Below are 16,246 nucleotides of genomic sequence, written 5' to 3' on the forward strand. Positions count from 1 at the left end.
GAAACCATCACCATGTACAGGAACCATCTACAGGTGACCTCTTCGGTGGGCTATGGGGATATAGGCAGGACACCTACAATGTCTGTATGCTGTTGTAACAGAGAGACTCCCAAACACTATGGCTTTGATAGGAAAGAAGTCTATAGTCCAGAGTAGGTGGTAGTCCAGCTGTGGTAGGCAGTTCTGTTCGAGGAGATCCACAAGATCACACGAGGACCCAGATTCTTCCTATCTTGTTCTCCATCACTAGGCACAAATTCTCAGACTTTCTGTGTACACAGCACCCTTAAGTGTCCTAGAAATTTTTTCGCAGAGCTCCTTGGCCAAAAGAATAACAATCCCATCTATTAAATAATGAGCTCTGAACAACTTCATAAATATTTATGCCCTAACAACTTAGCACCCCTGGATTTATCAAACTTTACAATCAGATTGGAAACCACCATTCTCATTTCTTGCTCACCATAGATATTCCAGTGGCAATTGCTTTCTAAATCCATCTTCTCAAAGATGTGCTATGAGGAACTTAGTGATCTAACGCTGAAAACGTGAACTAGTTCAGCTGTCATGCCATGTAGGACACAGATGTAGTTTCATTTCCTCAAACTGTTATGATACCCCACAGCACCCCTCCCAGTTCACTGTGGGGCCCCAGGGCACTCTGTGCACAGTTTGGGGCCACGGCACTAGGGTGGTGTCCTTGCCCCAAGGTCACCACCTTCGAGCCCCTGAGAAAGGGGAGAGAAGGAAAGAAAAGAAAAGCTGTTTACCCTTAAAAATGGAACTTGTAGGTTGTACTTAGCTTTTTCTGCTCAGATCCCACAGACAGGAACTTAGTCACATGGCCAAAGGGGAGCCGGGAAATGTAGCCTCTGGCTGTGTTGCCCTGTGTTCAGCTAACACTTGGTAGGTTGTTATTACTAAAAGAAGAAATAGATATTCTCTGTCACATTCTGAATATTAATCTCTTGTCTCTGACATGAATACCAGATATTTTCTTCTATATATCACATATCTGTTAACTTGGCTCATGGTGTCTTTGTCATACAGAGATTTTAAATTCTGAAATACATTTATCAGCCTTTTCTTTTGTGGCTTTTAAAAAAAATCTTATTTAAAAAGGTATTTTTGGGGGGCGCCTGGGGGGCGCAGTCGTTAGGCGTCTGCCTTCAGCTCAGGGCACGATCCCAGCGTTCTGGGATCGAGCCCCACATCAGGCTCCTCCGCTAGCAGCCTGCTTCTTCCTCTCACACTCCCCCTGCTGTGTTCCCTCTCTCATTGACTGTCTCTCTGTCAAATAAATAAATAAAATCTTTAAAAGAAAAAAAAGGTATTCTTTACTCCAAAATTGCACAAACACAGATACACACAAATTCATAAATATATCCTCTAGAAAATAATTTTCTAGTTGATTTATACTTTTATCTTTAATTCACCTGGAATTTCTCCCTGTGATGGCTGAGACCATTTCAGAAGGGAAGGAGGGGGGGACACTTAAAGTATGTAGCCAAGGCACAACTGCCTTCTGACTCACATTCCAGTTTTTCATGACACTCTTGTGCACATACATGGTTCAATGGACACAGGTTTCCTACTCAACAAGAAAGCCACACACCTCCCTACCTGCTCTTAGGGTAGGCTGGAACTACCCCGAGCTCTAGGGGTAGAACTTAAGTGGTATCAGCCAATCAGGATAATCCTCTCCTTCCTTATCACAATAATTTTTCTTTTTTTTTAAAGATTTTATTTATTTATTTGACAGAGAGAGAGACAGCCAGTGAGAGGGAACACAAGCAGGGGGAGTGGGAGAGGAAGAAGCAGGCTCCCAGCAGAGGAGCCTGATGTGGGGCTCGATCCCAGAACTCCAGGACCACGCCCTGAGCCGAAGGCAGCTGCTTAACGACTGAGCCACCCAGGGGCCCCAATCACAATAATTTTTCAAAACAAAAGCCAGCGTCTGGAATGTGAGGGACCCAATGAGAACGAAGCTAGGATTCCCATTCAATGGTGCCTCCTCTCCTCTAGATTGAATAAAGATATTAAAGAGGAGGCTGTAACTTCACTTCTTTTCGCTTGGCACTAGGAGGAAAGCCAGTCCAAGGATGAAGCCTACGTAAGGAGAGGGCAGACCTGAGAGAAGCACAGAGAAATGAAGTCAGAGCCCTGAGCAAACTGTACCTGAAGCTTATACCACCTCTGGACTTCACAGGTGAGCCAAAAGTCCCCTTTATTTTTTTAACATTTTATTTATTTATTTGAGAGGGAGAGAGAGAGAGGGCATGCACAAGCAGGGGGAGTGGCGGCGGGGGGGGGGCAGAGAATCCCACGCAGACTCTGTACCAAGCACAGAGCCTGATACAGAGCTCGTTCCCAGGATCCTGAGATCATGACCTGAGCTGAACTCAAGAGTGGGATGCTTAGGGGCACCTGGGTAGCGCAGTCATTAAGCGTCTGCCTTCAGTTCAGAGCGTGATCCCGGCGTTGTGGGATCGAGCCCCACTCCCCCTCCCTTCCTCTTCCTCTCCCCCTGCTTGTGTTCCCTCTCTGGCTGGCTGTCTCTCTGTCAAACAAATAAAATAAAAAATCTTAAAAAAAAAAAAAGAGTTAGATGCTTAACTGACTGAGACACCCAGAGACCCAGTCCTCTTTATTTTTTAAAACCATGTGGAGTTACATCTTCTGTAACTTGCAACTTCAAGTATTAGACCTAATCCTAACCAAAACATGTAGTCACTCAGCTCTTCTTCCCCCACCTTATATTTTTCTTTTTCTTTTTTTTTTTTAAAGATTTTATTTATTTATTTGACAGAGATAGAGACAGCCAGCGAGAGAGGGAACACAAACAGGGGGAGTGGGAGAGGAAGAAGCAGGCTCATAGCAGAGGAGCCTGATGTGGGGCTCGAACCCATAACGCCAGGATCACGCCCTGAGCCGAAGGCAGACGCTTAACCGCTGTGCCACCCAGACGCCCCTATATTTTTCTTTTTAAACTCCTTTTACACTTTATAGAAATATATAAATAACAGCAAAAGAAAAGGCTAAATTTTACTATCTTAAGTGCTACTTTATTATTCTGCATTTCTATAAGCATAAAAACATGAATTATATATTTGTTTCAATGTTTACATAGATATCATCATAGAATCTAGACAATTTTTGAATTTTGCTCCAGTTTATCATAAGTGCTTTTCCTCTATCTAGACAATTTTAATCATTATCCAGGAATGCAATATAATGAGCTCAATATTATTGTTGGACATTTGTATGATTTCCTACTTTATAATATTGTAGATAGCTTCACAAGTAACATATTCAAAGCTTTTATTTTTTTGCAGTTGCATTACTCTCTCAGGATAAATCTCTCAGGGGTTTGTCAGTTCCTGAAACTCATGTGTTCCCGGCATTTTACTCTTTCCCTCTGTCCTTCAAAGCCTCCAAACATGAACCTTGACACTTACATTTTATAAATAGCATAGAAGAAAACACTACTAAACCTATGATCAAACATTGAATTCAAATGCAATAGGAAGGATGGTATCGCCTGTGAAACACGTGGCAAAGAATTTCTCCTTGGAACGTCCCTAAACCCTCCTGTCAGCCCCTGAAACTGGACCTGTGCTATCAGCTTTTTACCTACTGCAAGATCGGTTGACAGGATCACCCACCTTTTATACCATGATCTCCTGTCCCCAAGGGAATGACTGAAGCTATACTTTGGAAATGGGATACAGGACTTCATAGCTTCCCTTGCAACAGACAAATAGCCCAGGAGGCTTGTTTGTAGTCTGTGATTTCTTAGTCAGGAGGAGTTTTACAATGGAGGAAAAAAGAACAGTTTTAAAAGGGAGATAACACAAGCATTTTTGTGGGAAGGCAAGAATCGGGTCTGTATTTGCTTACTATTGTTTTTTTTTATTTTTATTTATTTATTAGATAGAGATAGAGACAGCCAGCGAGAGAGGGAACACAGCAGGGGGAGTGGGAGAGGAAGAAGCAGGCTCATAGCAGAGGAGCCTGATGTGGGGCTCGATCCCATAACGGACCACGCCCTGAGCTGAAGGCAAACACTTAACTGCCGTGCCACCCAGGCGCCCCGTATTTGCTTACTATTGTATCAGTAGCAACTATTTTAGTGCCTAGCTTATAATAGATGCTCAATAAAAATGTGTTGCATGCATGTAAGAAAAAGGATGAAATCTACCCAGAGGCAATTGGTATCCTGGACATCATCAAGTCAGAGTCCTCCGGCCAGTTCCGGGGGCCATGTGTTGCACCACTGGCCAGCTTGGAGCAAAGGGTAGCTTATCCTTTGGAATTTCCACTTGGCCTTTGCTGCCTTGATTGCTGCCCCTTAAAGCAACTGCATTCAGCTACCATGTCAAAGGGGTTTGGGCAGGGCAAGGCCAGAACCTCCATTTCCCGATCACTTCTGAACTGGTCTTGACCTGGTACACTGCTCAGCTTGCCTCATCCAAATGCTCTGTAACTCTGATCACCAATACTGCAGTTCACTGTCAGCTGTAGTGTCTCTCGAAAGAGGAGATAAGCATACTTCTACTCAAAAATTATCTCTTGTTTATCTAAAATTCAAATTTCACTGGGTGTCTTGTATTTTTCATTTGCTAAATCTGGGCATCTTTTCTCCAGCCACCGTCTTAATGCCTCTCAATGGAGATTCTAGTTTTCTGCCTTGGTTGAAACCAAGAATTAGTCTCACGATTAGAATCTGGCCATCCCTCCGCTAGCAGTGCTGAGCCAAAGGAGTATCCAGCCCTGGACATTGAGTTGGGGCTGAATTGTCTCAGGACAACCTCTGAGACATTTTCAGAAAAGAGAAACCACCTGACAACCTGGAGAAAAGGCAGACAAGCAAGAAATTACAGGTGGGCTGATGAGGGATGGTCCCTCCATATAAAGTATACAGTTTGTGTTCACTTGTTTTATTCCTAAGTCACACAGAAAGAGGATAGAGAGGGGCACCTGGGTAGCTCAGATGGCTAAGTGTCTGCCTTCGGCTCAGGTCATGATCTCAGGGTCCTGGGATCAAGCCCTGCATCAGGTTCCCTGCTCAGTGGGGAGCCTGCTTCTCCCTCTCCCTCTACTGTTCTCCTGATACCCCTGCTTGTGCTCTCTCGCTCTCTCTGTCAAATAAATAAATAAAATCTTAAAAAAGAAAAAAAGAGGGTAGAGAAGGACAAGGGACAATATTGTGAACGCTGTCTCAGAGCTGCGGGGAAGAAATGAATGGCACTTCATGGTAATGAGACAGAGAAACTGAAGAAAAGTGCTTTTTTGTCCCTTTTCCTGCTTCTATGCTTGCTAGGAGCTGCACTCCTGCCCTACACATGGCTTATAGTACCGACGATGTATGTCCTTCTTATAAAGGTGAAGGAGTTCCTTGTATCTTTGGAGTCTTCCAGCACAATAGACAACACCTAAGGAGTGACCAGGCGAGGCCATCCTGTACATTTTCCAAGACTGCTGACTCCAGACCCTTGACCCCAAGACCCCTAACTCCAGGGCAGAAGTGACTTTTGGAGGACACCTGAGCGCTCATCCTTGTTTTGATCTGTTCCTGGATGCCTGAGAGGACACGTGTGCCAGACCACCACCCTCAGTAAACACCCCAGGCTGCAAGTAAAGATGAGACTCATGCTGCTTTTCCATTCCAAGTGTCCCAGACGCTCTGTCTGTATCTGCTCTCTCTCTATCTTCAGTAAACTCTGCTCTCACTTCCTCCCGGCCTGCATTTGATTTCTATCCTGCATGAAGCCCAGGACCCTCTTGGCTGGTCCTGCAGGACCTCCCCTGGGTCCTCGGATCCAGCCTGCCTACATCAGTTAGTGTCGCAGACTCACTCTGGACACCAAGTGAATTGGGACTGACACTGGATTCTGTGAGGCACAGACATGAATGTCATTCCAGGAAGAAATTCAGACCGAGAATATCGGATGGAAAGTCGTGCAGGGGTTAAGAGTATGAGCTCAGGAATCAGGCTTCCTGAGTTCCAGTCCAGGATCCATCTCTTCTACCTGTATGGTTTTAGGCCAGTTACTTAACCTCTCTGAGTCTCAGTTTCCTCATCACATAACAGAATCTACCTCAAAGGGTTGTCGTGAAGACTGAATGAAATAATGCAGTCATGTAAAACGCATTCGATCAATTTTGGCCACTAGTATCACAGTTAACAAACAGGATCTATACAGAAGAACAAAATGGGAAGTATTTCTGGCACAAGAGGTCTGAGGTATCAAAGTTCTTTATGTTGCAAGTAATAGCAAGCCCACCTCAAACTGGATCAAATGACAAAGGAGACTTCCTGGCCTCTGCCACTGTCATGTGCAGAGATGGGGCAGGCTTCAGAAATGGTTTGAATCAGAAGCTCACTGGCATCATCAAAGACAGAGGTTCTGTTTGTTCCTCGCTCTGTCACCCAAGCATCAGCCTCATTCCCCAGACCGGCTTTCCTCCTGGTGGTGGGATGGCTGCCAGGCACCCCTGGGGCTTCATGCTTCCACGTTCACTTCCAATGAGAAGAGAATGGGAGGGTTTACCCTGGTATTCCCAGTAGGAGTGCTGAAATTCACTCTGTCTGACTTGAGTCATGGGCTCCCTCCTGAGCCAGTGACGGGGCCAGGAGAATGGAGTGCACCATTTGGTGAGTTAAATGCCCTGCCAAGGGGCGTCTGGGTGGCTCAGTCATTAAGCGTCTGCCTTCGGCTCAGGGCATGATCCCAGGGTCCTGGGATCGAGCCCTGCGTCGGGCTCCCTGCTCCACTGGGAGCCTGCTTCTTCCTCTCCCACTTCCCCTGCTTGTGTTCCCTCTCTCGCTGGCTGTCTCTATCTCTGTCAAATAAATAAATAAATAAAATCTTTAAAAATAAAAATAAAAAAATAAATGCCCTACCAAACCTTCCAGCGGGCTCATTGTCTCCCCAGCCAGGAGCTGCTGCTCAGGGGAGAGGAAGATTCCAGATGCAGACCTGGTAATACTAGAAAGGGACATGATTGCTGGGTAGGCACTCCGTAAGTGGGCATCTAATAAGTTGTTGTATCTGGAATGATAGGAATATATCAAAAGCGTCTCCCCAAACTAGATGAAGCCCAGAATGAATGAAAAGTGCCACCATGAAAACACGAGCTGCTTAGGACACAGCAGGAGTGTGTGGTAGGATGTCCTTCGTTTCCCAGATGCAAAGGCAAATCTATTAATAAAATTCCTTCCTGGCAGCCATCTCCTGGTGTAGATTCAAAGAAATGTATATTCAAAGGGAGGGGGAGGAAATTTTAGCCACAAAACTGCAGTCACTAGTGCTGCAAGGTCACCCAGAACGGATGCAGTTCCTTAGGATAAGCAAAAAGGTGTAAAGAGAGAAGAGGCAGAGGCTCCAATATCACGGTCCAGAAGCAAAGGAGGAGCTGGCAAAGGAGGCCAAGTTAGGGTGGTCAACCCAGCTGGAAAACCAGGAAAAAAGAGACCACCGTGGAAGCCAAATAGAGGAAGTGTTTGTTAATCTCTTGAGGGAGGCTGGAACAGGGGAGGCCCAAGGAGGGACCTGGAACGAGCATGCCACAGGCTCCATGAAATGTCCCTGGAGAACCCCTCATCCTGCCATCAGTAATGACAGTGAACCAGTCCACCAGCTTCTGATGGCTCCTCTGGGTCAGCGAGCCACCAGGGCAACTCGTCTTCAGAGCCTGTTACAGATGGCGGATCACCGACCAGAAGCTCCAGAATTCGCGGGATTAGCAGCTTACAAAGTGCAGCCTGGAGCAGGGGGACCCCTGAGCCTGCAGTGTCAGAAGTGGTTCTGAACATTAGTCTGAAGCAAGGGGACCAGAGGGAGAGGCGTCTGGGAGACACAGTTTGTCGCACATACAAACAGTGAGGTCGTTGTTAAACCAGCTAGCATTAATCCCCCTGACTCTGATGGTGCCCCCAAGAGCGGGATGGGGCCCCAGGAGGGGAGCTTGTGGAGTTGATAGGAGTTCACACTGTGTTGAATGCATCCTTCTTTGTTTTCCCATGACTGGACCTAGCTTGGCTCCAGTGAGCCAGGTTCCAGTGGGACAGCAAGTGTGCTCCTCCAAGCCTCCCTCATAAGTCTCCCCTCCTTGCACAGCTCAGACTCTTCTTTTGGGTATGCAAGAAGCTCTTAGTCCCAGTGCAAGCAGTCCCACTCTATAGTTTATAGTGTAAACCATAAGCTATTGCAATAATATTTTTTCCTTCCCCAAACCCCCAACTTGACACCAAAAAACTAGTTTGACTTTCAGATATTTGTCTTTCAAAAGACAGAATGAAGTCTATTGAAGAGGTTGAAAAATAGAAAGGTGGCTCTTTTAGGGCTCAATCTCTTCCCCCCACCTGCCCTTCCACAACCCCTTTCCCCCACCAAATACCTTGATGACTGGGGGAAGAGCAGTGGATAAAAGGAATGAGAAGAGCAGCTTCTCCATATCACAGACTATTCCCCACCCCATTTATTTACATGTCCCTGTTGTCTTCCAGGCAGGACTGGAGATGGTTTACACACAAAACAAGATAAAATAACCTTAATGTGAGTAGAGGGGAAACAGGACAAAAGGGAAATGAACATAAGAAAGATGAGGTGCTCCATGGGCTGATCTCACTTCTGTTGTGGAAGCAGGTGCTGGGAGGGGATCCCGCTAGCAGGTGGCTCACAGACCAGCCCTGCATTGCAGCTTCAGGCCCAAGACCTGTGTCGAGGGCTGAGCAAGAGTCAGGCCTGCCTAGATCTGGACATGGCAGATGCTTTGTTCGTCACCATTGTACTGCTAACACTTCCCATGGCATGGCAGTGGGATTTACTGTCCCAAATGCTGCTCGTCATGCCACCCTCCTCCTCAAAGAGTGCTCCCAACAAGCCCCCTCCTTAATTCACACCAGACCCATGGTCGGGAAAGCCCCTGTCCTGTTCAGTTGAAATGATTGTCACAACCAACATCATCCCTGACAGTGGGGGCTGAGTCTCCACCCACCATCTTCCCCAGCATCCCAACATTTGCAGGCCGGGTAGGAAAATTCGTGTCCTACTCTGTGGTAGAGAGAACATCAGGTGTTTGCCACAGTACCTTCTTTTCCTGGGCACACGGGAAGACTATACATCTCAGGCTCCTTTGAAGTTCGTTCTGGGTATTGAAAAAGTGGGCAGAAGAAATGTAGGTCACTTCGAGACCAGGCCTTTAAAATATTCTTGCACAATCCTCTGGCAATCTGTTCCCCTTCTGCAGTGACCTCTGGAGAAGCGACCACGTATTTAAGATGTCAGTGCAGGATGGAAGGATCAAGAACCCCGTCTCTTCCTGGAGGAAGTCCTCCCCCCAACTCAGGAGAGCCATCCAGCCCGTGCTGGACTGTGATGTAGGTGATAAATGGAATTTTATTATGTTAACCACTGAGATTGGAGGGTGTTTGTTAAAGCAGCTAGCATTTATTACCTTAACTAATACACTACCCAAGTTGTTGATGAAAGCCATAGCCGGGCCCCACGGCACTCATCAAAATGACCTCAAAATACCATTATGTCATTGGTCAACTTCAGTTCTCCTGTCATGGGTATGGACAATCATCTGGACCAACCCCTCCATCCCTCCAGCAGGCAGTCACCTACCCCCCTGCCTTTGTCACCTGAGGACACCATGTAGATATACTCAGAGGCTTTGGGGAGTAGGACATGACATGACTGCAAGACGTTAATGCCCAGTTTGGACTCTGCCTACTCAGTCCAGAGTAGTTGGATGTGTCAGGAGGACTTGGCACAGAAAAAGGACACCAGCCAGTTTTAAACTTCTGTCTGGGTTTTCTCAATCAATCCCTTTCCACTCTCCCTGGCTCTCTTTGGCCAAGGCCACTTACCCAGCTCTCAACACATCCTGAATGAAAGAATCTTTGAGCCATACTCTGATAAAATTTCACTGTGGCAATGCATTAGTTTGCTGGGGCTAGCATAATAAAACACGATAGACCAGGTGGCTTAAACAATAGAAATGTATTTTCTCTTCGTTCTGGAGGTGGGAAGTCTGGGATCAGGTGTTGGCAGGATTGGTTTCTCCTGAGGCTTATAGATGGCCACCTTCTCTCTGTGTTCTCACATTCACTCACTTTCCTGAGTGAATGCACAGCCCTTGGTGTTTCCTTATGTTCAAATTCCCTCCTCTCATAGGGGAAGCAGCCATGTTGGGTTAGGCCCCACCCTAACAGTCTCATTTTTACTCCATCACCCCTTGAAAGGGGATACAGTCCCATTTTGAGGTTCTGGGGATTAGGAATTCAACTTATGGACTCGAGGGGGCAAAGTCAGCCCCTAACAATCAGGATGCATTCTGTGGTGTTCACAGTCATATTTCTGTGGATTATTTAAGGGGGGAGAAAAAGCCTGTTCTCATGGAGGCGTCAGATCAACTACAACAGAGTCTTCACAGGGCACCAGGGTGGGACTGGATGTTTTCCAGAATTTTCTTTCTTTCTTTCTTTCTTTTTTAAGATTTTATTTATTTATTTGACAGAGATAGAGACAGCCAGCGAGAGAGGGAACACAGCAGGGGGAGTGGGAGAGGAAGAAGCAGGCTCATAGCAGAGGAGCCTGATGTGGGGCTCGATCCCAGGACTCTGGGATCATGCCCTGAGCCGAAGGCAGACACGCAACGACTGAGCCACCCAGGTGCCCCATCCAGAATTTTCTAGAAGAAAAAAAATTGGGAAAAAAATCTATACCACCTTGGGTTTGGTGATGAGATTCTAGATACAACACCAAAAGCATATCCCCCACCCAAATCTAATAAACAGGACTTTATTAAATTGAAAAACCTTGCTCTGTGAATAGCACTGTTAAGAGAATGAAAATACAAGTTATCTCCTGGGAGAAAATATTTGTAAATCACACATCAGGTAAAGGACTTATATCCAAAATACACACTTAAAAACACCTCTGAAAACTCAACAATTACAAACAAAATTTTAAAAGATGAAATATCTTTACAGATGCCTCACCAAAGAAGATGTACAAATGGCAAATAAGCATATGAGAAGAGGCTCAACGTCATTTAACATTAGGGAAAATAACAATGCAAACATCAACGAGATACCACTACATACACACTAAAATCCCAAATAACCTTTACAACACCAATTACCTACCATGGTGTGGAGCAGCAGGGACTCTTCGTTCATCGCTGGCAGGATGCAAAATGGTGCAGCCACTTTGGAGCCCGTTCGACAGTTTGAGGAAGCTAAACTTTGTCTCACCACCATGATAGAACAGTTGTACTATGTATTTACCCAACTGATTGGAAAGTTATGTCTGCACTAAAATACTGTCAGCGATTTATTCGTAATTGCCCAAAACTAGAAGCAACCAATATGTCCTTTAATAGGTGAATGGATAAAGAAATTGTGGTACATCCATACAATGGAATGATACCAAAAAAAGAAAGAAAGAAAGAACAAAAGAAAGAAAGAAAGAAAGAAAGAGAAAAAAAAGAAAGGAAAAAGAAAGGAAAAGGAAAAAAGGAACGAGCTATCAAGACACAAAAACATGGATGAATATTGCTAAGTGAAAAAAAGCCAGTAGGCTACGTATTGTATGATTCCATTTGTGGGACAATCCGGAAGAGGCCAAACTATAGAGATAGCGAAGAGATTGGTGGTTGCCAGAGGATGGGGAGCAGGGGGCTTGAGTGGATGAGCCACAGGAGCGGTGACACAGTAATGGCGGATACATGCCATCACCCACGTGTCAGGATCCATGGGCAGTTAGAGTCACCCTCAATGGATGCAAATTAAAAATCTCCTAGGAAATTGGGGCATCCTAAGATGAAAGAACATGACCAAAAGAATCTAACCGTATTGCAAAGGTCTAAGGTAGCCTCAGTGAGGAGGACGAGGTGAAAGGGCGCTGACCTGAATTAATTCGGGAGTGGATGGAGACCACATGGCTAGACGGGCATGTGTCTGCTTGTCGTCAGCCAGCCGGCCAAGAAGCAGGGACATCGCAGCAACAATGAACACATCCGTTGCCCAGATCTTAGTTTCGAATATTATTCCCCCCACAAAATAAATCAAAGCATCTTGGAGAAATGGCTGATATAGTGCTGGAATGAGTCTGGACCAAGTTGTAGTGCCTCTTGTAAAACACCTATGTATACATACCACACACGGAGCAATGGAGATTTGCGAAAGGGACATAGGAGTGAACTAAAAAAGACTCCACTTGCCAAAGATGGAACAATTTGAGCAACAAACTAAATAACGTAGTACTAGATGATAAACCTAAGTGTAAATTAAATATCCATGAGTCCATACCGACATAAATAAATGATCGAATACAGAGGGGAGAAGAGACATATCTCCCATGTAGAAGGATTCCAAATAATTTATGTAGAACATAGCTCTACCTTCTTCTTTTTTTTTTTTGAATCCAACAATACATTTATTTTTTAATAATATTTATTTTGTTATATTAGTCACCATACAGTACATCCCCAGTTCTTAATGCAATGTTCCATGATTCATTACTTGCATATAACACCCAGTGCACCATGCAATATGCGCCCTCCTTAATACCCATCACCGACCTATCCCATTCCCCCACCCCCTCCCCTCTGAAGCCCTCAGTTTGTTTCCCAGAGTCCACAGTCTCTCATGGTTCATTCCCCCTTCTCTTTACCCCCCCTTCATTCTTCCCTTCCTTCTCCTACCGATCTTCCTATTTCTTATATTCCATAAATGAGTGAAACCATATGCACCCCAATGTTCATAGCAGCATTGTCCACAATAGCTAAATCATGGAAGGAGCCAAGATGCCCTTCAACAGATGACTGGATTAAGAAGATGTGGTCCATATATACAATGGAATATTACTCAACCATCAGAAAGAACGATTACACAACATTTGCAGCAACGTGGACGGGACTGGAGGAGATTATGCTAAGTGAAATAAGTCAAGCAGAGAAAGACAATTATCATATGATTTCACTCATTTATGGAACATAGCTCTACCTTCTTAAGTGTGGACAGCACACAATGACTTCCTTCCAACAAAGACAGTATGAAGGGGTGGGGGACAGAGTACTTGATAACGGAGAAACTAACAAACCCAAACTCAGGCAGGGTTAACAGCACGTAAATCATGGTGATAGCCTGTGCCACTGATGTGTTGTGATTTATTTATTTTAGAGAGAGAGGGAGAGAGAGCACGGGGTTGGGAGGGGGGAGAGGGCAGAGAGAGAACCACAATCAGACTCCACACTGAGTGCAAAGCCTGATGCAGGGCTCAATCCCACAACCCTGAGATCATGACCTGAGCCGAATCAAGAGTTGGACACTTAACCGACAGAGCCAGCCAGGTGCCCCCAGAATGGCATTTTGCCTCTGTGGTTTTCCTCCCCCAAACTATAACCAGTCTAACTATGAGAAAAATATCAGGCATAAGCATTCTATGAAATAGCTAACCAATACTCCCGAAAACTGTCCATTGAAAGAGAGAGAGAGAGAGAAGAAAGAGGAGGAGAACAAGAAGAACAAGAAAAGTACTAAAGATCGTATTTAATAAATTTGTTAAAACCTATTAAGAAAAAAAAAAACCTGTCCAGGTAATCAAAACCAAGGAAACTGCCGCAGATTAGAGGAGCGTAGGAAAACATGATAACTACATGGCATCCTAGATTGGGTCTTGGGACAGAGAAAGGACATTAGGGGAAAAGTAAGAAACTCTGAATTAGTTAATAATAATGGATCAGTGTTAGTTCATTAATCGTGACAGAGGTACCGTAGTAACGTAAGATGTCAGCAGTGAGGGACATTGGATGTGGGGTGTATGAAAACTCTGTACTGTTTCTGAAATCTTTCCATGAATCTAAAACTACTGCAAAATAAAAGCTTATGTTTTAAAAGGTGGTCTGTACTTTTGGGAACACAACCGAATTCCCAGGAGGACATCATAATAGTGAATATAATAATAATCACATAATTCATACCACGCTCCACACTGGGGGCCTTTCTTGAGATTCCCATAAGATCACTTAGGACGGGGGCACCTGGGAGACTCAGTCAGTTAAGCATTTAGTTTTGGCTCAGGTCATGATCTCAGGGTCGTGAGATCGAGCCCCGTGTTGGGCTCCACACTGAGCGGGGAGTCCACTTCCCCTCTCCTTCTCCCTCTGCCCCTCCCTGCCCCCCTCAAATAAACAAATAAATCTTAAAAAAAAAAAAAGATCATGTAGGGCAGCCGTGGGAGGAGAATGCACTTCCTTCTGTTAGAGGGCTGGGACCCCAGGGTAAGGTTTATTAATGTATTCACTCCTTTTACAAATATTGAGCACTCACTATGCGCCAATTACTGTTCTAGGTACTATAGGTACAGCAATGATCAAAACAGAAATCTCTTCCCTCCTGAGGCTTGCATTCTAATGTGCGGGGGCAGACATGAAACAAGATAAATGAGCAAGGCACATGGCATGTGGATGGTGAGAAGTGCTAGGAAGAAGCAGAGAGCAGGGAAGGGAGGAGAAATAGAGTGGAAGGAGACATCTGAACAGATTCGGGAGGTGGGGACAGATTCTAGGTGGAGGGAAGAGCTAGTGCAAAGGCCCTGAGGTCTGTGCAAGAAATCAGAGAGGTGCAAGAGGCCTGACTGGGTGGGGTCCTGCGGGCCATGGTGAGAACTTAAGTGATGGGTAGGGTTTTGAGCAGAGGAGTAACAGGATCTGACTTTGGATTGACCAGATCATTCTGGATTCTATGTTGACTGCAGGGGACAAAGGAAGACCAGTGAGGAGGCTGGGAGACCAGTCCAGGAGAGGGATGATGGCGGCTTGGACCAAGGTGATGGCAGTGGCAGCGGAGAGAAGCAGGTGGGTTCTGGTTATAATTTGAAAGTAGAAGGTAGCGTCCATAGGATTGGCTGGTGTTTGAGTTTGGCTTGTACAATAAAGTGGGGAGTAATGGACACCAGCCCTTCTCAGCAACACCCGCCCAAACGTCTCCAGGGGTCCCTTTCCCCAAACCTGTGGACACCCCTTCCCGCCCCCCCAAGGAAACCCACAGCTTGGCTCGACCTTCTGAGACTGGGGTGGGAAATACCAGGGCACATTTTGAGCCTTTTGGTTAATCCTAGGAAAAGCCTTAAAGAAGGCAAAACGTGAAGCATGGAGCAAGGATCCAGGCTGGATTGTATTGTCCTGGTCAATGCCAGGGTCCTGGGATTGCCAGGCTGGCAATGGCAAGGTCCAGCCCTTCTCAAGGGCTGACAGAGGGTGGAGGCTGGGGAGGGTCAAAGCCTGCCTTAGCCGCTGAGAAGCCGGTGTGACTCGGGACAAGTACCTTCATTTCTCTGAAGCTCTATCTTCTCCTCTCTAAACTGGCGGTAACCATTCTGACTTTGTTACGAGAGCATGGCAAGCAAATGAGATTAACAAATATATGAAAATTGCCAGCCTATGATTGGGTCTGGCTCAGTGTGTCATTTTCCCCATCCCCTTTAAATTACAGGATTTAGGAGTATACCCCTCAAGTAATTTAGGTTTCAAAAGTCAACATTAGGGGCACCTGGGTGGCACAGTCCTTTAAGTATCTGATTCTTGGTTTCGGCTCAGGTCATGATCTCAGGGTCCTGGGATTGAGCCCTGTGTCAGGCTGTGCGCTGCATGGAGTCTGCTTGAGATTCTCTTCTCCTTCTGCCCCTCTCCCACCCCATGCTCACTCTCTCTCTCTCAAATAAATAAATAAAATATTTAAAAATAAAATAAAAGTTGGGGCACCTGGGTGGCACAGTGGTTAAGCGTCTGCCTTTGGCTCAGGGCGTGATCCCAGCGTTGTGGGATCGAGCCCCACATCAGGCTCCTCTGCTATGAGCCTGCTTCTTCCTCTCCCACTCTCCCAGCTTGTGTTCCCTCTCTCACTGGCTGTCTCTATCTCTGTCAAATAAATAAATAAATCTTAAAAATAACATAAAATAAAATAAAAGTCAAACTTATCGAGGTATATACAACCAACTGTATACATATAAAGTGTACAAGTTTTCACAAGGTCCTTTGCAGTTTACCCTTGCCTCTACCTTGGCCCCAGAAATCACTGATCTGCTTTCTGATGTTATAGATCAGTTTCCATGTTATAGAATTTAATGTAAATGGATTCATAGAGCCTTTTGTTACCAGCTTCTATCATTTAGCATAATGGTTTTGAAGTTCACTCATGTTATGTGTATCAGTAATTCATCTCTTATTA

The 16,246-nt window shown here is 45.4% G+C and overlaps 1 protein-coding gene across 1 annotated transcript in view; it reads left to right on the top strand.

Annotated features, from left to right (window-relative positions):
• The window catches only part of GRID2IP (Grid2 interacting protein), a 55,933-nt gene that overhangs the window by 3,513 nt on the left and 36,174 nt on the right, over window positions 1–16,246 (top strand). Inside the window, 2 exon segments of the mRNA XM_034669784.1 lie at window positions 2,084–2,209; window positions 14,775–14,874. Coding sequence (XP_034525675.1) covers window positions 14,825–14,874 — 50 coding nt within the window. The 5' untranslated portion in view covers window positions 2,084–2,209; window positions 14,775–14,824.

This window comes from Ailuropoda melanoleuca, chromosome 10 (assembly GCF_002007445.2).
Source record: "Ailuropoda melanoleuca isolate Jingjing chromosome 10, ASM200744v2, whole genome shotgun sequence".
Classification (NCBI taxonomy): domain Eukaryota; kingdom Metazoa; phylum Chordata; class Mammalia; order Carnivora; family Ursidae; genus Ailuropoda; species Ailuropoda melanoleuca.